At 47.5% G+C, this 22,595-nt stretch overlaps 9 protein-coding genes across 9 annotated transcripts; 6 read left to right on the top strand and 3 right to left on the bottom strand.

Moving 5' to 3' along the window:
* Positions 1 to 606: 606 nt before the first annotated feature.
* On the top strand, positions 607 to 2,084 carry aspA (uncharacterized protein; the record flags this gene model as incomplete). The annotated part of the gene is made up of 6 exons (XM_056868356.1): positions 607 to 627; positions 717 to 792; positions 853 to 969; positions 1,038 to 1,125; positions 1,178 to 1,780; positions 1,841 to 2,084. 6 exons carry the CDS (start codon positions 607 to 609, stop codon positions 2,082 to 2,084), a joined length of 1,149 nt encoding a protein of 382 aa, XP_056733140.1.
* A 1,605-nt stretch (positions 2,085 to 3,689) lies between these two features.
* Positions 3,690 to 7,521, bottom strand: rom2 (putative Rho guanyl nucleotide exchange factor (Rom2); the record flags this gene model as incomplete). Its single annotated transcript, XM_056868355.1, has 4 exons — positions 3,690 to 3,779; positions 3,853 to 4,284; positions 4,341 to 4,771; positions 4,824 to 7,521. The coding sequence occupies 4 exons, from the start codon at positions 7,519 to 7,521 to the stop codon at positions 3,690 to 3,692; spliced, it is 3,651 nt and encodes a 1,216-aa protein (XP_056733139.1).
* Positions 7,522 to 8,324: 803 nt separating this feature from the next.
* N7487_000606 (V-type proton ATPase proteolipid subunit) lies at positions 8,325 to 9,233 on the top strand (the record flags this gene model as incomplete). The annotated part of the gene is made up of 8 exons (XM_056868354.1): positions 8,325 to 8,372; positions 8,431 to 8,448; positions 8,501 to 8,513; positions 8,592 to 8,674; positions 8,750 to 8,856; positions 8,911 to 8,995; positions 9,057 to 9,142; positions 9,197 to 9,233. 8 exons carry the CDS (start codon positions 8,325 to 8,327, stop codon positions 9,231 to 9,233), a joined length of 477 nt encoding a protein of 158 aa, XP_056733138.1.
* A 555-nt stretch (positions 9,234 to 9,788) lies between these two features.
* Positions 9,789 to 11,052, top strand: N7487_000605 (cAMP-dependent protein kinase; the record flags this gene model as incomplete). Its single annotated transcript, XM_056868353.1, has 4 exons — positions 9,789 to 9,975; positions 10,049 to 10,138; positions 10,205 to 10,329; positions 10,387 to 11,052. The coding sequence occupies 4 exons, from the start codon at positions 9,789 to 9,791 to the stop codon at positions 11,050 to 11,052; spliced, it is 1,068 nt and encodes a 355-aa protein (XP_056733137.1).
* A 268-nt stretch (positions 11,053 to 11,320) lies between these two features.
* N7487_000604 (uncharacterized protein) lies at positions 11,321 to 11,660 on the top strand (the record flags this gene model as incomplete). The annotated part of the gene is made up of 2 exons (XM_056868352.1): positions 11,321 to 11,441; positions 11,524 to 11,660. 2 exons carry the CDS (start codon positions 11,321 to 11,323, stop codon positions 11,658 to 11,660), a joined length of 258 nt encoding a protein of 85 aa, XP_056733136.1.
* Positions 11,661 to 12,250: 590 nt separating this feature from the next.
* N7487_000603 (FAD-binding oxidoreductase) lies at positions 12,251 to 14,069 on the bottom strand (the record flags this gene model as incomplete). Its single annotated transcript, XM_056868351.1, has 3 exons — positions 12,251 to 12,421; positions 12,489 to 13,755; positions 13,822 to 14,069. 3 exons carry the CDS (start codon positions 14,067 to 14,069, stop codon positions 12,251 to 12,253), a joined length of 1,686 nt encoding a protein of 561 aa, XP_056733135.1.
* Positions 14,070 to 15,016: 947 nt separating this feature from the next.
* Positions 15,017 to 16,363, top strand: N7487_000602 (putative integral membrane protein (Pth11); the record flags this gene model as incomplete). Its single annotated transcript, XM_056868350.1, has 5 exons — positions 15,017 to 15,230; positions 15,291 to 15,358; positions 15,420 to 15,605; positions 15,665 to 15,961; positions 16,037 to 16,363. The coding sequence occupies 5 exons, from the start codon at positions 15,017 to 15,019 to the stop codon at positions 16,361 to 16,363; spliced, it is 1,092 nt and encodes a 363-aa protein (XP_056733134.1).
* Positions 16,364 to 17,072: 709 nt separating this feature from the next.
* N7487_000601 (glycosyltransferase family 32 protein) lies at positions 17,073 to 18,137 on the bottom strand (the record flags this gene model as incomplete). Its single annotated transcript, XM_056868349.1, has 1 exon — positions 17,073 to 18,137. One exon carries the CDS (start codon positions 18,135 to 18,137, stop codon positions 17,073 to 17,075), a length of 1,065 nt encoding a protein of 354 aa, XP_056733133.1.
* A 1,604-nt stretch (positions 18,138 to 19,741) lies between these two features.
* On the top strand, positions 19,742 to 20,845 carry N7487_000600 (uncharacterized protein; the record flags this gene model as incomplete). The annotated part of the gene is made up of 3 exons (XM_056868348.1): positions 19,742 to 20,058; positions 20,127 to 20,469; positions 20,534 to 20,845. 3 exons carry the CDS (start codon positions 19,742 to 19,744, stop codon positions 20,843 to 20,845), a joined length of 972 nt encoding a protein of 323 aa, XP_056733132.1.
* Positions 20,846 to 22,595: the final 1,750 nt, after the last annotated feature.

Here is a 22,595-nt window from a genome sequence, read left to right as displayed (position 1 = left end):
ATTTAGATCAGATAGATAGATGTGGGTAGACTCTCTATGATGAAGTCCTCAATCCCTAATAAATAGTTGATCTTAATGGTCTTTCCAGGTTCAAATGCTTCAAATGCCTTCATAGGATGTCTAGGATCATCCCCGAGCTTCTTAATCGATAAGAGCAATGCGGGCAAGATCCACATTGACACCTCAGGCACATATTACATAATCATACGGTTGCCAGCAGAGACCCACTTTGATCAACCCCTGAGTTGCTGCTTGATGTTTGTTGATGAGCATCAAGGCAATATTGAGTATGGAAAATAGGGGGAAATACCCAAATATATGACAATTTAATGTATTTTTGTTTGTTTTCCTATATCCACTAATCAATTGTGACTGATCAAGAGCTTTGTAGAAGTAAAAAGTAGCAGACTGGAGAAGAAGAGCTGTGCCGTGATTGGCCACCTATTTGGGAAAGGGGGAAACACGAACTGTCTTTCCTCCCCCCCCCCCCTACTCTCTCCAGACTCTCAGGAGAGCCAAGTTTCACACCCTTCCTCCTCGTTATTAATTCCTTGCTTTGGGCTTCTGTCTTCGGATTACACTTCTTTAATCTTCCTTTAGCTCACAATGTCGTCAGCCCTCAACGCGGTATGTACATTCTCCCCTTTTATTGGAAGCTTCCCGTGTTCTCAAAAAGTTTCCCAAGCTAATTGCATGCCCGTACTCATTCCGGGTAGATCAAGATTCGTCGCAAGAAGAATGTCAAGAAGGGTATCCAATTCTGTTTGATGGTGTGCGGTGCCAGTGGAACAGGTATGTTCAACCCGAATTACTCGACTTTCAGGGACTAATCGGATATCCTTTCTGCGACAGGTCGCACAACTTTTGTCAACACTCTCTGCGGAAAGCAGGTCCTAGAGGGCAAGGATGCCGATGATGCTGCCAATGCCCACCTTGAGGAGGGTGTCCGCATCAAGCCCGTGACCGTCGGTCAGTTGAACCCGTCCCCCGCCCACGGTGCTTATACCAAGCCATCAATACTGACACCAGGGTGGCAGAGCTTGAGTTGGACGAGGAAGGAACCCGCATTTCCCTGACTATCGTCGATACCCCCGGATTTGGTGACCAGATTGACAACGAGGCCAGGCATGTACACACAGATACCCGACAGATGTTCATTAACTGACTTTTAGGATAGTTTCGGCGAAATTGTCGGCTACCTTGAGCGCCAATACGATGATATTCTTGCAGAGGAATCGCGAATTAAGCGTAACCCTCGATTCAGGGATAACCGAGTGCACGTCCTGCTCTACTTCATCACACCCACCGGCCACGGTCTCCGTGAACTCGATATCGAATTGATGAAGCGACTCTCCCCCCGTGTTAATGTCATTCCTGTTATTGGAAAGGCCGACTCGCTCACCCCCGCTGAATTGGCTGAGTCCAAGAAGCTGATCATGGAGGACATTGAACACTACCGCATTCCCGTCTACAATTTCCCCTACGACATCGAGGAGGATGATGAAGATACTGTCGAGGAGAACGCCGAGCTCCGTGGACTCATGCCTTTTGCTATTGTCGGCTCCGAAGACTTTGTTGAGATTGACAACCGCAAAGTGCGCGCGCGCCAGTACCCATGGGGTGTTGTGGAGGTTGAGAACCCTCGTCACTCGGACTTCCTGGCTATCCGTAGCGCTCTGCTCCACAGCCACTTGGCTGATCTGAAGGAGATCACTCACGACTTCCTCTATGAGAACTACCGTACTGAGAAGCTCAGCAAGAGCGTCGATGTTGGATCTGGGTACGTTTCTCCTGATATCAGAAATATCTATGATCGATCTGCTAACACACGGATGAGCAGTGGCTATGATTCTGCCATGAACCCCGAGGATCTTGCCTCCCAGTCTCACCGCCTCAAGGAGGAACAGCTCCGCCGCGAGGAGGAGAAGCTCCGTGAGATTGAAATCAAGGTACAGCGTGAGATTGCCGAGAAGCGACAGGAGCTGTTGGCTCGCGAGAGCCAGCTCCGAGAGATCGAGGCCCGCATGCAGCGCGAGCAGCAAAGCCAGGGCAATGTCAGCGAAGCAGCCAACGGAGAGGCCTAGATATACCCTGTCGACGATACGGCTCATTCAGCGGGGTGCCGGTTTGCAATGTGATACCGTTTGTGCCAGCATGGACTTTTATGGCACCAACAAGTTGGCTTTTGTTTATGGGATAATATTGACTCTGTTTATTCACGTTAATAGCTTTTTTCTTCTTTTCTTCTTACCCCTGCGAGGATGGGCCGCCTCAACATAGATTACGGCACTCTGGTCACGAATTGTGGGCGCAATGCTTCTCACTTCCAATGGGAAACTGGACTATGTCGAGTTGGGAATTGTTTTTACCAGTTTCTGGAATCCCTATTCCCGGCATATCTCGCTCGAGTTCAACCCGATGACTGCCTCTTTTCCAGCACATGCTTTCCGTCGTGTCTAGGTCATCCTGTCCTTTTTTTTTTTTTTTCTTTGATCACATCCCAGCTGGCCCCATGACATGTTCCTGTATCATTTCTATTTCCCCCACTTCTCTGCTTCCTCTCCTGTTCTTGTCCAAAGTCCGCAGCGCAGCAATATTCCCTCTTCTGTTGTTTTTTTTGCGTTCGTGGCTCCTGTCTTGCTGAATATCTATCCTTTCTCCTCGCCTGTCTTCCTACCCCCGATAGTAATTGAGGAAGAAAAAGTACCTGACTAGCTCGCTTGCTTCTGTCGTTTTGGGTTCTGCCACTGTAGTTGGTTACTGTGTACTATGTAGCAGTGTGCTTTGGTTTGTGGGACTGGTAATGCATTATATTGGGCCTGGTTCGCCATTAAGGACGATTAAGTTCTGCCTAATTTTACAGTCCCTTGTCTATTGGTTTGACAGTAAAAAGGATGGTCGTATATTAGTACCTAGGCATGGATTTCTAGCTACGTGTGAAGCAATTATCAAGCTTGGAGCTACATACCAACATAAAGATATATATTTCGTTGCTTTATCCCGGTTATTTTCATTCTAGCCAGCCGGAGAAAATTAGAAGACCATGAAAGATTGAACATCATAATTGTATTTAATCACATTAGTGAGCTAAATTTACATTTACTGCAATTCTCATATGAAATGCAATGGTGCCATTCACATCAATGAAATTGCTAAGTATAACAAAGATGCCTCGAACTCGAAACGATACAGGTAGAACAAAGACGTCTCGAGAATATGGCCATGCGGAAGGAGACATAGCCATCAGGAGATAGAAAGAGCTAAGGAAGAAAGGTAAAAATTTTTAAAAAGAAGAGAAAAAAAAGAGCATATGCGACCAGCAAGAAGAGAAGACGAGGTGAAAAGCAAGAAAGCAGACACGCAAGAAGTGGTATTTGCGCTCCATTGTACATTGCGTAGAAAAGACGGGGGAAAACCCCCGATTTGTTGTGGTAGTTTGGTGTTGAGGAAAGGGAGGGATGGGTGTTTGCGAAGCAGATGTGGATTATCCGCTGAACTGTTGTACAGACAACACAGTAAACAGTCACAACTTCGCGAGTGTGCTGGGATGGAACATTTAATGAAGGCAGGTGTCATTAAGAACTTTAGACAGAGACCCCCTTAATGCTATGTGGGAAGAGAGATGCGGGCGACAGCGTCAAAGCGGCGATGTCAGGCAGGGGTTCATTGTGGCATGCACCTGTCGGACATTAGGTGGTGGCTGGCTGTGGCTTGTTGGTCCAGAAATCTAAACTGGCAACAGTGTCGTAGCCTCGTTCATCTTCATAAGCGTAGATAATCTACCAAAACCAGTCAGCGCTTGATCAGTGATAAAAGAAAACATTCGGGGAGAAAAACATAGAAGTGACATACCTCGCGGGTGGAACTGTGTAACATGCGAATATTCTTGCCAGTCATAAGGTGCGTCAATTCACTTGTTTCGACGTGTCGAATTTCGACGAAATTGGGCTCGAATGCCAGGATGTAAGGGTAGGACAGCGCGAATGCATTCGGGTTGCCCTCCCAGGCGATCCTCCAGTCCGGACGGGCTCGCCACCCGTTGCGGTTGACGAAGAATGAGAAATCACTATAGTTGAGTAGGAACTCGCCATTCATACGCTCAATATGGATGGGCTTGACATTCTCCTTTCGTGCCACGAAATCAAGGGACGTGTCGGCCTGGTCAAGGAGAGACTGAGTCTCTGTTGTTTCTAGACTGACTACTTCAAAGCCACGTGCACAGCCAACACACAGAGTAGAACGCAGGAAATGGATGGAAGAAGACTCGGCAGGGATATAGTATTCCTGAGTGAAAGTGTTAGTGTGAAGTGAACCACAAATATGCAAGAGAAAATATGTACCTTGAATGGCTTAAGAGTATCCTGGCCGCCCTGGAACATTTTGCTGACAGCAGACTTCTTCTTTCCCTTTGCTAGATTGTCCATCGGCTCGTAGACCTTGATCGTACTTGATAGCGCGGATGTTTTGACGGAACAAACAAGATGACGACCAAGGCCAATGCCTGCCTTGAAAAAGTTGGCATGGCCCTGAATTTTCTTGGGCCGTTTTGCCATGCTGTTCTGGCCCTCGACATAATCGAGAGCATCCATGGGATAAGAGGAAAGCGTTTTGTTTGCCAGAACCAACAGCAGCTGGTACTCTTCTAGAGTGTCGATTTGGGTGACTTGTGTAGCCTCTAGAACCTTTCTTGGTTTTGCTGTTTTGTCTTTGGGCCACCGCTCAGAGACAAATATACCATTATCAGTCCCGTAGACCAACTTCCGGCCTCCATCTGGTAGCAGTTAGCGAGTGATACTGGAGCCAAATAAGGGATTTGCACTTACCAATCGGAACAAGACAGTTGATCCGGTTGACTGCTGCGAAGAAGCCCTCGCTCAGTATCGTCTTGTTGTAGAAATTGCTATTTCGCTCCCATAATTTGTGTTGTTGTTGCTCAACCGCTTCGATAAACTTTCGCCGTGTGGCGCTGTTTGTGGCATAGAGAGTTTGCTCGTAACCGCCTTTGCCGAGATGTCTAAACGTGATGGGCAGTCCACCATCTTTGGCAGGAGGGGGGTTGTTGATGACAGTCTTGTTGGACAGGAGACTGGACGAAGGTCTTTTGGCAATACCAAGTCGTGGGATAACCTCTTCCATCTGAGCGATTACTAACAGTTCCAAAGGAATTGGCTTCCTGTAAACTCGAGACTCCTCGCGTTTATTTACCACTTTGACGCGAACAAGCAGGACGGCATGGTCAAAGAGATACGCAGTAACATCGGAGCTGTCGGCTGTAGTCTTCTTGAATGACATCTTCATGAGCATTTGTCGATTTTCTTCTGTAAGCTTCAAATCAACATAGTCCGCAGAGTTGAACTTCAGCGCAGCGTTCAGTTGAACTAAGTTGAAATGGTTCTCCGCTTTTCCACTTTCGGCATTGACGCGCGAAAGGAAGTCTTTGATCAACTTGATGGCCTTTGGAATATCTTCTTTGTCAGGGTTGCCATCCGCGCTGTGTTTGTAAACACCTTCAAGCAAAAGCGGGTATCTTGCAAGACGAGTTGTAGGCTTCGTTAGGTAACCATTCAGTTCCAGCTTCCGAGATTCCTTGAGACGTTCCGTGTCTTCGACAAATTTGGCAAAGGCTGGATTTGATGCTTTCTCCTTCTCAAACTCGTACTTTCCGTAAAGTTGGTTGGCACCATATTTGATGAAAGGATCGAAATTAGGAACATGTTGACAGAAGATATCGCCAATAGTTTGAACGACTTGACTCTCCTTCTGTCGAGCATTCAAGGCTTCACACAGAGCGCTGTTGACCTTGAGGACTTCTAAACAGTTGCCAAACACGGTTCGGATGAATTTCTCACGTCGGTGTTCTGGAATTGGGGAGTGAGTGGTAGTTCCAGTAGCACGCAATGGTCGCATCCAGAAATCCCGCAAATATTCTAGGTCCTTGACGAAATCACGCTCGGTGTACATGAGCTCAAAGATGACTTCCTGTCGTTTCTTCTCGTGATCATCAACGGAGTCCGAGACCTCCTTGGGCACCGTGCTAATCCACAGCTTTTGGTTATCATTGTCGTCATCATCATCGGGAGGCAGAGCAGTTTTAGATTCCGATGTTCCCAGTACCGGCTGAGGTTTCAGATTTAACCTGGCTTGCTGCTCGAGTCGTCGTGGACAAGCAATAGAATAGCAGAGTGTGTCCCGATTGCAAGTCGGAGAATAACATTCAGTCAGGAGGGTGAAGACCCCGTTAACCTCGATCGTCGACTTGTCTTCCCCCATTGTTTCCTTAAACTGATAGACCTCTCCGGGAGCGTCTCGAAGACGGTGGTCATATGTGACATCGTGGAAGAACTTTTGAGCATCCAGCGCACGGCCGAGTAAAAGAGCAAGGTTGCGATCATTAGTTCTGATGATGGAGCCGATCAAGTCCACCGAATCAGTACCCGAAAACGCATTTTGATACGAAAGACCGTTCTTCTGTCGTTCGCCAAGTGAAATCTTCTCCCTGAAAATCTCAGCGACAAGAGAAAGCAAAGCAGGATAGACTACCGGAACTTTGCGCTGTGAATCTCTAGAAACAAGCGTAACTTTGCCGGAGGATCCCTGCGTGGCTTGGCTTTGAGCGCTCATCGCCCGATCGGGGGCAACAGTGGATGCCATGGACATCGTCCGAGATCTCTGCGATGCATCGCTTGGCTGACGAGATGCAATAAGCTCATCCGGACTGGGCTGCATCATTGAGTCTTGCCTTACTGGAATCTGTTGATCGTGACTTGACGGAGGTCTACGGTGTGGAATTGACCTTCCGCTGCTCATGATATGCGGATCCCGATCTGATGACCAGGAAGTCATAGACATAGCTCGTTCGTTCGCATGTTTTTCTGGAACAGGGCGGCCGAGCTGCGTGACCTGGGCACCAGAATGATACTGCTCACGGCGAGAGGCAGTGGCAGAGGTATGATTGAAGTTGCTTGGCGGGATCTGGTAAGGCGGCCCGCTCAGTTTTGCCATTGATCTTGACCGGGTTGAATCTGAATTCAGCGCAGGAGGAGGCATGGGGCGATTGAAATCCCTAGGATCTGGGTACTGGGGAGCAGGACTTGGTCTTGATTCGAGGCGTTGAGGCCGAGGATAGGCAGCAAAGCGTTGTTGGGGATTTGGGTTTGGGTTGTATCGAGGAGGCTGATATGAAGACATCGTTGCCGAGGCCCCTGGATTGTAGGCCTGATACTGTCCAGACGGTGGGGGTGGAGGATATCCATTTGGTGGTGCCGATGGCGGTCCGTGTCCATTTGGCATATGCCGTGTTGGCGGCGGCGGTGGTCTCTGAAATTGGGGTTGTGCGACATGCGACGACATGGTATGGGCGCGACCCTGAGAGAATTGCGGGGTCTGGGAATTCATGGTATGGGAGCGTCCTGCGGGTGGTGCGCCTCCAAAAATGTCAGAATACGCTGCATCCCGCTGCGTGGACGAGGCGGGTCCGTGAGGCCGGTAATTCCGGCTACGCTGGCCCCCCAAATCCGCCATTTTCACGGATTATCAGCGATCGAGAACGAGTAACAGTGGTTTAATCAGATACGCAAAGTATATCTATTCCGGTATGCGAAGAAGGCGAAAGGGGTATCCGGTTTGATCGTGGAGAGCGTTCAGGGCGTCGCAAGAGGTCTGTTCAAGATCGTAGACAACGGAAGAAACAATAGAGGTGGAACGAGAGGAAAATATTCCGTAGGCAATGACCTCGAAAGAAATAATAGATTGTCTCAAAAACACTGATGGGACTCAATATTCCATAATTCCCCTCAGTTTAGATGGGGAATTTAAATGCAATATCAAAACGGTATTAATGGAAAAGCGCCAGGAGCCGTGAGCGCAACAAAGTCAAGGCTCCCTTCGATTTCATGCCCTCAGCATCCTCCGAATTTGAGGTGAGTGATAAAGGTAGGAGGGTTGTTGAAGGTGGGGGTGGTGGTTAGATGTTGAAAATGCAGTAATAAACTGGGGGGGTAGAGGGACCCAGGAGAACGAGGATGGCGAAGGTGACGGCGAGGCCGGTATGGTAATTTCAATACAAAGACTCTTAATATGCGGGTGATGGGGCTCTTAGAACCGAATATCCGAAATACAATAGGTACGGTATCGTCACCGCCTAGGACCAGACAATGGCGTGGACTACGGCGGGCGAAGTGGCCATGTGGAACACCCAAAGCCCCGAAACCTCCAGCTATCAACAGCCCGAACTTATCCCTGCTCTGGATCTTGTATCAAACAGGTCTCATTTTCTTCTTATATTTCTGTGTGATTGGCGAGCTTAGTCTTGCTCTAGCATCACCATGGCAGACAGTGAGCTTGCGCCCAAGTTCGCTCCGTTCTTCTCCTTCGTGAGTTCAAGGTCCCGAGGACATTGGAGTTGATAGACTAACAGGCTTCCGAAACTAGGCTGGCATTGCTGCAGCAGTGAGTTTATAACCTCCTTCCGATTTGACAGTACACTAACAATTCTCTATAGATGATCTTCGGGTGTACGTGAAATACCTCGCGCGGATGGAGCCAACTCTTTGGGTTCTAGGTCTCTGGACAAATAGCTTACAATCTCACAGCGGCAGGTGCAGCTTATGGAACAGCTAAGTCTGGCATTGGAATTGCAGGCGTGGGAACCTATAGGGCCGATCTCATCATGAAGGTAAGAAGCCATTTATCCCTGGTTCGCTGGTTCCGCGATGAGCAGGATGGTAGCTAATCAAGTTCATGGCTGCAGTCCCTCATCCCCGTTGTTATGTCCGGTATTATTGCAGTCTACGGTCTCGTTATCGCCGTGCTCATTGCGCAAGCAGTCGGCCCAACAACCAACATGAGCTTGTACACGTACGTTTCGCGAGTTGGGTGATGCGGAGCTTGGCACAAGCTAACACTGCACAGAGGTTTCATGCACCTTGCCGCTGGAATGTCAGTTGGTCTTACAGGTGTGGCTGCTGGTTATACAATTGGAGTTGTGGGTGATGCGGTAAGGACGCTATATGCCCAGGAACGTGAGAGAACTATTGAAACCCTAACAGCTACTCTAGGGTGTCCGAGCATACATGCAACAATCTCGTGTCTATGTGGGAATGATTCTCATCTTGATTTTCGGCGAAGTTCTTGGGCTTTATGGGTATGTTCCGTTCCAAGTCAGATTCTTTAGATTACTCTTTGCTAACATGGTCAGCTTGATTGTTGGTTTGATCCTAAACTCAAAGTCTTGAGCGCTGAACAATTTCGTACAACTCATTCCACCACACTTTTTTCGTTCCGCTACCGGCCATCCTGAGCTCGAAGAGACACCATTTAATAGATGTGTACCAAAATCATAGCCAGGAACAGATAATGGCCATGGGACTGGATCGAGATATGGACTGACTTCTGAATCAAATACATTCTTATTTCCGGTGTACAATAAAGGGATCTTATATATAGATTCGGGTCAAATCAAAGCTTAGAGCTTACTCAGGTCCGGTTTATCACCGTAGTTTCTTCCCGTTCAGCCCCGCCCCCAATAGCAAATACGTCAGAGCCAGAACTTCTATTCTTACAACTCTTTGCCCCGCGATTTTTCTGAAACCCCCAGACTCTTTCAAATCCTCAATGTTCTTTATGATCTGAAACTCGGAATTAACCTGTGTTGCCGATTGGTGGCGCGCTAACGGGGTCTCCATACACCTTTTTTTTTCTTTCTTCTACCGCGACATGATCTTTGACATTTAACCATTCTAATGGCAACCGGAGCAGTGCAACATTCGCCAAACGAGGCGCCAGGAACCATGGCCTTTCCCAAACTAAATGGTAACCTGCATAACAGGGAAAAGCAACTTGTCGAGTCTCTCCGGCCGTCTCCGCGATCCTCGAACCCTTTTCTTATCACCGAGCGCCAGGATGAGAAGCAACTATGCATCTCGTCGAGGAGTCTGCATGTGAGCGATTTTGTGCTCGTCAAGACTCTTGGAACCGGTTAGCGCGTGGCCCAACCCATATTTCTCTTACACGAGTCGCGTCTGACTGTTTATGGTTTTTCATCATATAGGCACTTTCGCTCGGGTATGGCTCGCAAGATTGAAGGACCAAAAGGACAAGGACAAAGTCTACGCGTTGAAAATTCTGCGAAAGGCGGACGGTAAGCGCCACTTTGTCTAACGTTGCGCGTGGCGAGGGATAACTCGTGCTGATTGCGACTGGAAAGTGATCAAACTCAAGCAAGTGGAACATGTGCGCAACGAGCGAAAGGCCCTCGCAGCTGTCATTGACCACCCTTTCATCACCACCTTGATTGCATCGTTCTCGGATGAGAAGTGCCTCTACATGCTGGTATGGCAACCTTTTTTTCTTTGGAACTCGGAATACGTTTCGGCTGACCATTGTTAGCTGGATTATTGTCCCGGAGGTGAAATATTCACATATCTCCGACGGCAAAGACGCTTTAGCGAAGAAGTCTCGACATTCTATGCCGCCGAAATAACAATGACAATCGAGTTCCTGCACGACGTCCATGGAGTTGCCTACCGAGATCTCAAACCGGAGAATATCCTGTTAGATGCCGACGGTCACCTCAAGCTTGTTGACTTCGGGTTTGCAAAGCAAGTCGATAACCGCGAAACATACACATTATGTGGCACACCGGAATACCTAGCCCCGGAGGTCATTCAAAACAGCGGCCATGGACTTGCTGTAGATTGGTGGGCTCTTGGGATCTTGATCTACGAGTTCTTGATCGGACAGCCTCCTTTCTGGGATCAGAACCCTATGCGCATCTACGAGCAGATCATCGAAGGCCGTCTACGCTTCCCACCAAACATGCCGCCCGCAGCACAAAACATCGTCTCCCTACTCTGTAAAACAAATCCGTCAGAGCGACTGGGCCACATCTCTGGTGGCTCGGCTCGAGTCAAGTCCCATCCGTTCTTTCAAAATGTTATTTGGGATGATTTGTTTTATCGCCGGGTAAAAGGACCTATACTTCCCCGCCTATCCCACCCCGCGGACACCGGTAACTTTGAGGAATACCCGGATCCCCCGACCTCAGAAACATGAACATTTACACGGAGGATCTGAAGAAGAAGTACGAGCCGTTATTCAGTGACTTCTGAAAAATCCGTTTGCCATTACAGCCAGCCCATCAAGCTCCCACCGAACCTTCGTTCTTCCGACATTATCAGATGACGACCATCTCTCTCTAACCCCACGGGACCCCCACGGACGCGTCCCCGGTGAGCGAATGCTCCTCCACCCAGAGGACGCACTTGCGATCATTCGCGATCATTCGCGCCAATCTTACCTTTTTGCTTTCAGATGCGATCCCATGACAGCCCTTGGCAGGTATGTCTGTGGCAAATGTGGTCTCGGGGGATATCACACCCCTCGCCATGCTATATCCAGTTGGCCTCACCGCCATCATTTGACCTTCCCACACATCCACACTCGTGGATAACAGTATGAAATCATCCCGGGCAGTATTGTTCTTTTTTTCCTTCGCTTTTTATTTACATACACTTCCCTTTGCAGAAACTTTGTTTTTGATCGTGATCATTGAGACCGATCACTTGGAGTTCATACTCCTGCCTAAGAACCGACAGCAACCTCACAAGGTTTCCAAGCGCAATCTTGTGAACAGGGAGCGTTTTAATGCCATTTTCTTTTGACTCTCTTTTCGTCGTAAAGTGATCAATATAACTTACATAGTTATGGGTGGCAGTTCACGCGTTACATAGGTGGTTTTTTTATTACATATATGGGATTTTCGATATTGTCTACCCAAGATAATATTTGGTGCACCTATACGTAGGTGTTTCAAGTTGAACATATGGTCTCACTGCTAGCGCAGATTTCTTTTTAGATCACAGGCTCAATAGATCATGTCCCTTGTGATTTGATATATGAGATGGTCCTGATAGTCATCCCATCGTTTTCACATTGAAAATCACCTACAAAAACCGAGGATTTGGGTAGAAGACGCAAGAGAGAACCTTAGTTAGGTATGCATGCATAAGATGGATGTACTTAGTCACATGGTCATCGCAGGGTTTGTTATTAGAAGCTAGAAATGTCACTTTTGATTGTCCATGAAAACCTCTATTGTATTGTTCAGGGAAACTTGAGTATAGTAGAAATACATAGATCCTTTCGACGGCAACTTGAGATGTTGGGCCTCCAGGTATACTTCAATCCTACATGATAGGATCCAAACATTCATACACTATATAGTACCATATCCAACCCAGTTGGATCCTTCCTAGGTCGCCTTGCACAAGCGGCCATCCTCACTCTCGGTCCACTCATCAGAACCGACAGCAGTTCTGGCGTAGAAGACATTGTTCGGGTCATACTTGGCCTTGATCTTGCGCAAGGTGTCATAGTTGGTACCGTAGAAGACCTTCTTGAAGTTGGGCTGCTGGAAGTCACCCTGCCAAAACGATAAGCATGTGTTCATAATAATGAAGGAAATTAGAGCTAAATATTAGTTTACATACCTCATTCATATAAGCACCAGACTCGGGGGACAGCGCGGTCAACTTAGGAATGAAATCCTCGGTCATTTGGCGCTGGCGCTCCAACATGAGAGCATCGTTATTCCACTCCCAAGGGGTAGTCAAAGTAGTGTCAATCAGGGCCTCGCGCCAAGCAGGGAGGACCGCGTTGTGGACGTCTCCAGTCACCTTTTGGGAGACGTTCAAGCCGACACCAATGAAGGTACCGCCCGCCTCGGTGATCTCACGGTAAGCAGTCAGCAGGGCGTGGTTGTTGTTCTGAACAACCGATCTCGGGACCAACCAGCCTCCATACTGGGCAGTGCCAACCTCGATAACGCCTTGCATATCCTGGAATTGACTGTAGTAGCTGTCGTATTGCTTGGAAACCGTGGTGTACTTGATGCCGAGTTTGTCGAGGCTGTCGGTGAAGGGCTTAAGAAGGGTCACCAAGTCAGCGACAGGGATGTTGGGACCGGTGATGGGAGCAATAGAGAAGCTAGTGTTGGTGAAGTACCAGACGCTCATAGCACCTGCATCGACGATAGCGGGCAGGGTGGCGTGGAATGTCTCGACGGTACTGTAGAAGGTATCTTGCGAGATACCCTCACTCGTGTATGTCAGGTTCAGGCCGGAGACGGGGGTTCCAGGGTGTGCCTTTGAGGTCATGGACCAGACAACACCGTAAGTGCCAGCACCGCCACCGCTAAGAGCCCAGAAGATATCGGAGTATTCGTTGTCACGGGTGGCAGTGATGAAGTTGCCTTGGCCATCGATGACCTCCCATTTCAGGACCTGATCGGCGCCCAGGCCATAGCGGGAGCTGAGGGCAGAGTGACCAGCTCCTTGAGTGTAGCCACCGGCAAGACCCACGGTGGGACATTCGCCACCAACGACCTGGTAGCCAGTCTTCTCGGCAAGCTCGTAGGCTTCGAAGCCCTGAATTCCAGCGCCCATGGTAATGGCCTTTCCGCAGTAGTGCTGATCCTTGTAGGAGTCGATTGACAGTTGCTTCAGGTGGTGGGTCCAGATTGCAAGGGATCCAGCACCAGTGGATCGGCCATTGTAGTCGTGGCCGGTGTTACGGATGATAAGACGGATGTTGTGCTTGGTTGCAAACTTCACGGTGTTGGAAATCTGAGCCGGGCTGGTAACATTTACGCTGTAGCGCACATAGTTGCCTAGTGTGCAGGGCTTTGAGACGGGGTGGAACGGATCACAAGCGCCCTCGGCAAAGAACGGTGCCATAACTGAGGAAGACGATTCATAGCTGTTAAGAGATGTCGTCAGTACCTAGTACAGGCTGTTTATTATTCTACATGTAAGGTCAACATACTGCTCCTCGGGAAGTAGCCATCCATCCTTCAAGACTGCACAGGTCGCAGCATTGTAGTTCGGGGCATGGCAAGGTGTGCCGAGAGGCACGGTTTTCACTAGTCGACCCTCGATGGTGTTGTTGAATTGAGACCACTCAGATTCAGTGGGCCAACAGGCGTCTCCGGGGAAGCAACGGCAGCCCTCAGAGGCCGAAGCCTGAGGCAGAACTGCCAATAGCGAAGCAATGAAGGATGCGCGGAAAAACATAACGGATTGGCTTGGCTTTCATGCAAGTGTATCAGGTTCTCTTAAATATCCCGAAATTATGCACGATAAAAAGATAACAAGCCAGGGGTATTCGGGTATTCGCTTAGAACATTGAGAAATCCACACTATTGACGCCGGCAATTTATGGCAATATATCTTTGCAGCTAAGACAGGCACCGGTTCTCTTTAGCCTTGAAGAACAATAAGAATGTGCAGTGCTCGGAGATTCATTGGCCCGAGCCAGCCACACATGGTGCCATGACCCCACCTTTAAACATATTCTGCAGCCTTTTGGAAATTTCCTCAAACTTTAACGGTGAGACATTCCGACCTTGGAATCTTCCGAGGTTCCAAAATTCGCGCTTGTCCACATATGCAGGGTGCCCAGGTGGTCCCTTCCGGTACTATCCATGGATGTTCCATGGTTGAAACACATGGTTTGAGGTAATTCCAAGGTTCAGGTGCAGATCTTTTACCTCTTTCTCGAGAGACTAATAAATAATCCATCGATCCGGATACCCATGGATACCTAGGCGATCTGGCTTCCTGCTTTCAATGTGCTCAGATATGGTGTTGAGTCCATTTTCTTTCGCACAGTCCGTAATTCAAAATAATATCCGTGGATTCCCGTAGCCTCCACATATCTAATCTAAGACAAGTCCCAAAAAGCCCAAAAACGAAAAACCTAAACAGAAAAGTAAAAGAAAAATTGACAAATTATAATTCATATACCTAGATCCCTGTCTTTTGTGAATCTAGTGCTGCAACTTAATTACTCCGTACTTGGTACACCAACAAGTATAAGCCCCGCCCCGCCCCACCCGACTCATTTAGGATTCAGCTGTACAACGAAGGATTTCCTGTGGACTCCCTAATAATTATGAATAAGAATACCACATCCCCTTTCGGAGGCTAAATTTCTTTACTTGTGTGATAATGATCAAATCATGGGCTGGGTATACAACCTCCACGAGACTGATCCAAATAGCGAGATCTCTCGAGTGATCGCAATCTGCTTGGTGTGCTCAATTCTAGCTTTCCTGTGCATATGCCTGCGATTCTATGTGCGAATAAGCAACAAGCGTTTTCCATGGATTGATGACTATGCGGCACTGGCGAGTTCACTGTTAACGTTGGCATACGCCGGGATCGCTGTCGCTCGTGAGTCGATTCCTTGATCAGCCTAGGTTAGATTTGGAATTGACAGAATGACTATCCTAGAGACACGATGGGGTCAAGGACTCTCCGCCGCCTATTTTCCAAAGGAGAATGTTATTCCATTTAGCAGGGTGAGCATCGCACGACCAACATTAGTCGATCTCGAGCCTGACACTAATTGTGGGTCCATAGATTCAATATACCGGCGGCCCGGTCTACTGTCTCGCTGTCCTTGGATTCAAAGTCGCCTTGTTAGCCTCGTACCTGCGCATTGCGGGAATTATCAAACAGTATCGCAGAATCATAATTGCCGCCATCGTTGTGTGTGTCGTTAACCAATTGATTTTCGCCATTATCATATCAGTCTCCTGCATACCGGTAGGCCTCTCCTCCAACGCTCATTGATCGGTGAAAACATAGTATCTGACATCAATCAGGTCGCAAAACAATGGGATACTTCTCTCAAGGGGAGTTGTATCAATACCTTACCATTCTATTTTGCTCTTGGGGGCACAAGCATCGTGCTAGACCTGATAATCATCGCACTACCTCTGCCAGTCCTTTGGAAACTCCAGCTCCGCCTCAAACAAAAAGTCCTCTTGGGTTGCCTGTTTGCTCTCGGCTTCTTCGTGACCGTGATCCAGATAATCCGCATCCTCACCGTTTGGGACTTGAAAACCTACACCGACAGCAAGAATATCGTGATCTGGTCTTGTGTGGAGATCAGCCTGGGTGTAAGTGGGATTTTGCTACCGCTTCAAGTCCATTTTTCAGGTCCAAGGACAAACTGACGAAACAAAAATGCGTAGGTTATCATCGCCTGCATTCCTACGTACGGACCTCTGTTCAAGTCCTTCGCTTCCACTGTGAGCTCATACCGAAACCGCGACACTTCGCGTACTTATGCGCTTGACTCTGTTCGCCAAGGAACGGGGTTGGGGACAGGGACAGGGCATGGGCGCAGAAAGAGCGATTTCGACCCTATATATGAATCCGAAGGGCACCAGGTTACCGATATTCGATCCGGGTCGCAATCAAATGATGGGAATAGCGAGGAGCATATTTTATCGGAAGTGGACAACTTGAAAGTTTATGTGACTTCGGAGTTTACAGTTAGGTCTGGCGCTGCTCCTTGATCTGGCGTTAGGTCTCGGTGTTATGGGACTTTGGAGATTGGGGGTTTTTGAACAATGAGAAATGGAATTAATTACATATATATGATACCAAACACATATTTCCTCTGGATATAGTGGTTAGACATTCACTATGGCAGCATATTTATATGTAATATATCCCCTAGGTCCGTATAATGGATATACATCAAGATCTCCATCGTAGGCAACTGGAATCCTCGCGAACTTGCCTTTTGGCTTTTGCAACAATGAGATTGAAATCAAAATCTATAAGCAGCTAGTATAGCGAGTAGCAACCCATTTACTCAGGAAAAAGAAAAAGCACAGTGTATGTAACAAGGAAAGCAAAGTGGGGGAATCATATGAACAGGTATCATGAAACATGGAACGGGTTTAAAGCTTGCGCCTGGGTTCAGTCATATTCAAGGCACCGATGATGATAGTTCGATGCCGGAGATTTGAGAGTTTGTGACGGGAGGAGAGAGAATCGGGAGATCTAGAGGGGAGGTGTGGGTGATGAAATCGGAGCAAAGATTGAGATGAACTGCAAGGACAGGTCTGCAATAGGCCCCTGATACTATACAGTGTGAAGTGTTGGAATCGAATAGAATAAGGGCTGGGAATTTTTTTCACAGTGATGGGTCTGTTTTCCATGTACCTGGAATCAAAACGTTAGTACTATGTCCACATGAGACCAAATGAATGTCAAAGATCAAGACGTACCGCCGAAATTGTGCTTCACGAAAGCCATGGGATCATCCGTATCGCCCGCACCCATTTGCCCTACACCAGGGCTGAAGCTGGTAATGGGTAGAACAACCACATCACCAACCTTGCGGTGTGTAGTCTGGTGGCTAAAGTCTTCGTAGGTAATGTTCTTATCACCAGGCTGGATATTGAAGTATTCCGGGTTGTTGAAATAGCGGAAGATGGAATCCGTCCAAGCCCCTGGCCCGGTGAACTCCATAACAGTCTTATCCATCTTGCCAACCTTGAGGATGCCCGCCTTTTTCATCCGCAAAGCATTTTCGGTGATATAAGCCACCATATCACGAAGAATCGGGTGCCCGGGCTTCGACACAAAGGTCCACTGGCAGAACTGAAGACGGCGTGAATACCAGTCATGCCAGTCATCACGGTCAGGATCAGCCTCGATGCCAACAATGAATCCGATAGTTGATCGATCAAGTTCCTCGGGGAGCCACGTGTGCGCGGGTTTGAGTGCCGAAGTGTCGATATCGCTGTATACTCCCCCCCGCGCTAGAAGAACCAAGTATCGGAAGAAATCCGCCTTCATAACGGCGAGTGGGAGCGAATCATATGCCTCGAATACTTCAGGAACTGATCCATATAGATATTTGATCAGGTGTTGCTGTGTCTCATCAGGGATGACTTCATGTGTGAATCCGGGGTGCATCTCTGTCCAGCTGGCCTCCGGACCGCGAAGGTCTTCGTCAAACCAGAATGATGCCGGGTTGTATTTCCATGTTTGCCAGATGTATGCGGGGAATCTATTTTCGATTTCATATGGGAATTGATACCGGAGACGGTCGCGGAGCGGTGCTGTCAGTGATGCGCCGAGGGGTAATTTGGCTCGACCTTGCGGTGGTGTTTTCCGTGCCAAATTTGCTATCGCTTCATCCTCTTCTTGTGATATCTTCTTCACCGGTCTGTACCCAGGTGCCCCAGGAACCTCAGGATCTCGGAACGAGCGGAGGATGAGAACAAAGCTGACTACGCAGAGGAGGGCGAGCAGCACCTTGCGCGGGGTGATCATGACAGGCGATGGGGCCGGTGTAGTCGGGAAATAAGCCGCTGGTTTTGCGACAGCCGTAGATTGGCTGGAAGATAGGAATTAACGTCTCCGTGCTTTTGTATTCCGTGATCCGCGAGCGCGGGGAATTTGAATATTCTTGGTATGCGATTCGTTCTGCGGGTGTGGCAGTCGAGCGATTCCAAATCCTAGGCTAAATAAATCGAGAGGGTGACATATCGATATGCGGAAGTCTTGGATGTGACCTCGATGGTCGGAGATACGGTCAATCCAGAATCGGAATAGGAGGCGTAAAAAAAAAAAAGCCAGTAAGAATTGCCGGTCACCTAGCAGTACCACAGTACAGCAAGGAGAGATGAATGGAAGAACAGTCCACGCTGTCTAGCAGCGAGTAATTTATCGCCTTGCTGGCTAATTTTGTTAGACGTCCACGAGTCAAGTAAGAGGATTGCGTATGCCGGAAGCAGCTTGTAGGTTGGGTGGAGCCGCTCACGTGGTCTTTGGGATGTAACTTAAAACTATCACCATCTTTGACAGTGTCCGATCTTACATGGTTTATTCTTTATTCTATCTATTAAGTTTCTTTGGCATACATTGACAACATTAACAATGTCCCTGCTACATAAATTACTTGGCTTTGTCGGAGCACCCCCCCACATGAGGTGCCCGGGCTTGTTGCTCTTCCAGAATCGGCGATGATCATCCCGAGATAAATGATTCGTAACATAACTAAGTCAAACACTATTGACACCTCTTCATCTACGAAGTAAGACCAACAGAATAGAATTACACTATATATATCACTAAAATTAATTAGTTTCGAATCCTACATGTAGGGATGGTTTAACTGACTAACGCTTATCTGCTGCAAGCTCCGATAAGTGATATAAGCTTCGCTTGGCTTGTGAATTTGATATGGAACTCGCATTGTATAGCAACAGAATGGTCTCACCAAAGATAACGCCAGATCTGCCAAGCCCTAGGGATTTGGGGGATACTTGCTTTTATTGGCAACGTGGCCACATGGATGATAAACAAGGACATGTGTACCAAAGAATTATGTATGAAGGGGCCATATACTGCTAATAGTCTTCGAGACCATTACGAGAATACTTGCTCTTTCGGTAAAAGACTATGTATGTAAGTATATACATATGTATTTCACAATTTCAACTTTTGTTGTGTCTTGTCCTCACGTTTTGTCTTGCCGGCTAGTGGATGAAAGAGAGATGCAGATCAAAAGGCACAAAATAGTAGATGCCTAGAGAGATACAAATATAAACTAGAATAGTAGGCCACTTATGTGGCTGTGTACCGTCTTTTTGAAAGGTTTTTTGGATGTCCATTTTATAGATATTTGCTGCTTTGTTGGTGACGTAGCTAGAATTGTATGAGTTTAAAATGTATAGAACGACTTTTCCATATATAGCCTTTGATTAGTTATCAGGGATGTTAATAAAAGGCCAGATAGCCTATGCCTTGTCACTATACTTGTATAGGCAGGATATATTACCGTCGGTCCATTTATTTCGCGCGTAGGCGGTCCAGATGCGCTCCAGACTCCTTTGTATTCCCACTTCCTTCAACCTGTTACAAGTATCTTCAGTATGGCAGTGCCAGCTACTGATGTGATTTCAATTGCTGAGCTCATGAGCCATCACCGTGGTCTCTTGGTTCAACCAATATGCTGGACTTCTCGTCATCTGGAGATGCTGAGATGTCGGTTTGAGCACCTTGACCATATGCCAACAGACGACACCGAGCCTATCTCAGATGCATGCCAACCAATACCAATCGATCATGGAAAAACGCTCGCAAAATGGAGGGAGCCAACCTATGAGGAAATCTTTGCAAGCGGCCGCCATTTTATGAGGCGCGAGTCCTGCCTCCAATATCTCCTACCGCCCTTGCTTGACCGGAAATGGTGAGCAATACAAGCTGTGGCTTGCAACAGATAGGTTGACTAGGCCATAGCTAGCCTATTGTTTATAGTGAAACACCGTATTTCTTCTTTGCAAATAAGAGGATTCATCGACCTCAGTACAGTGTGTTCTATCGCGGTCGTAAACACAGTCAGCCAGCTGGCCAGGCACCACGGCTAACCCTCGGCTATTTAGACTATCTTGACGTTGAGCGTTGTCGCCAGGAGATGTTTCCAGCTCGTTTCCCCACAGAAGATATTACTAACCGTCTCGGGGTAAGAATTCAGCGAAAACGAGTAGCCCAAATAACGCCAAAAAATTGGAGCGAGAACCCATATCTGCTGTGTGCTCTTTTGGCTCTTGCACAGCTCCAGGAGCACCATCGCACAGAGTTGCATCCACCTATTCACCTAGTAAGTGCTCTGCTTATCACTCCCGCTGCTTTTCTTCTTTGGACGCCTAGCTCATTCGTCCAAGTCCCGTCTGCTTTTGACATACAAACCGGATGATAAATTCTTCCATGAATTTGAAGCTCACATCACCTCTGAGCTTCTTGAACTGCTTGACAACCCCAGTACTGCCACAAAGTGCATAGACTGGCTGACCATCAATCACAAAAGGGTCCCATTCCACCCCGTCGAAGGTCTTAAAGAGCGCATCCAAACTGAGAGCGCTTTGAACCAGCCACCTGGCACGTTCGAAATATCAGATCCAGTTGATCCAGTCATACCCCGAGAAGGGATGAGGCAATACCAAGATCAAGTGGATGAAATCTACATCCAAAGATGAAAAGAAGTCAAAAAGAAGGCCAAAACGAGAGTAAAAAAATGAATCGTTCGTTGTCCCGTGACAAAAGAAACTGTGAAAATGCTTAGACCAAGATCACGACAATTACGCCTTGGTTGTTCTGGTCATCTGGCCGCACCACACCATAAGCGACTTCACGTTCACTATCGTCAAATGGCGCCATGCCCGGGATTCCACTTTCCCTATTTGCGGGTTCTGAAATTCACTGCCATGGCAAGCCATACATACCACAGAAACGGAATGTTTGATCGTACCCAAATGAGCTCAGATGGTGGCTAAAGGTTAGGCTAATAACTTCGCTCAGGCTACGAATTGCATTTCGACTGCGACAAATCCATGGTGGAAAGACTATGCCCTTGAATGTGACTTGAAGTGGAACACAAACAGTATGGCCTACTAAGCCAGTTAATTGGTGTGTTCAAACAACGGAGGAAGTATAGTAGGAACAATATGAATGCTGTTGAAGCCGGTTGAAATTATTGAGTTGAGCATTTTTTAAGAGAAAAAAATGCCGCTGTGAGAGTGAGGCAAGGAGAATCGAGACAGGCCAAAAATAAATTTAGATCATGACCTTAATACAGAAAGATAGAGCTAAACATAACCAAAACCGAGTACCACTGGATGAAGTATAAAATTCTACTAGACAGGAACTGCGCCACTCAAGGCTTGGCACATATAAGAGCTTTCCTAACTCAAAATAACTCTTTTCCTATGTACGGAGTATGACTTACCTACGGAGTATGTACTCCGTAGGTAAGTCTCGACCAAGGAGAGATTCCCTTGGCAAAATCCGCCAGAGGCTAACAACTGGTCCTTAATTCTTCCTGGGAATTAAATCCAACGTGCAACAAAACAAATTCCCAACCCAATAGCACATGTGCACGTGGGCACACGCTAATTACCGCTTGGCTACCACACCTCTAGGGCTGTTTAACTATCATGTGTCAGGTTTGGGACTTGATATTTCATTCTCACTCTCATGAAAAAAAAAGCCCCATGCTGAACCCTTTCTTTCGCGCCTCTAGTGGGTAAACAGAAACCTTGGAAGGAAACAACTGTGTTGCCTAGACAGAGTCCGTCTAGGTCAGATGTAGATTTGAGCGAATCAAGGATGCCCCCACCCTGTTAGGTCTAATCTACAAATAGAAAGTGATCATCGACTGATTGGTTCTGCGGGATCACTCTCATTGGACTGACCCGTGCTTATTGACACCCGCAAAAGCTTGGGTGTTACCTATGTAGGTAGATATATATTTTCCCTTTTGTTTCTGCAGAGCCGTCTCAAAGTAGATTAATGAGGGTAGGATCTATCGACATCAAATACTATGGATGACGTGCTTGGAGAAAAAAAGTCAAATCCTCCGAGATAGGCGTTGCAAGTACAATAATAGGGTTTATGGTATATGTCTTAGTGTGAGTACTCTGTTTTAAGGGTTCGAACCCGATTATTACTTGAATTGTAGCCAATCAGTTCTGTCTCGGCTTATTATCCCCGTTTCACATCATTTGAGCCATTTATCACCTCTCAGATATATACCGTATAATAAAGCCCGGTAGACTCGCCTTTTATCTCTCTTTTTCTTTCATTGTCTCTCGTTAACCTCCGTAGTCAATCCTCCAATTCTCAAAACTCATTGTGGAAAGTCATTCACCATGGAATAACCCGACCTTCCTGCGCTTACCCAGAGCCTCAACCACACACAATTAAGCAATTGATTCAAGTCAACAGTGT

Source organism: Penicillium crustosum (genome assembly GCF_028827405.1).
Source record: "Penicillium crustosum strain IBT 35664 chromosome Unknown utg000001l_segment0_segment0, whole genome shotgun sequence".
Classification (NCBI taxonomy): Eukaryota; Fungi; Ascomycota; class Eurotiomycetes; order Eurotiales; family Aspergillaceae; genus Penicillium; species Penicillium crustosum.
This window is presented reverse-complemented; position numbering and strand designations above follow the sequence as displayed.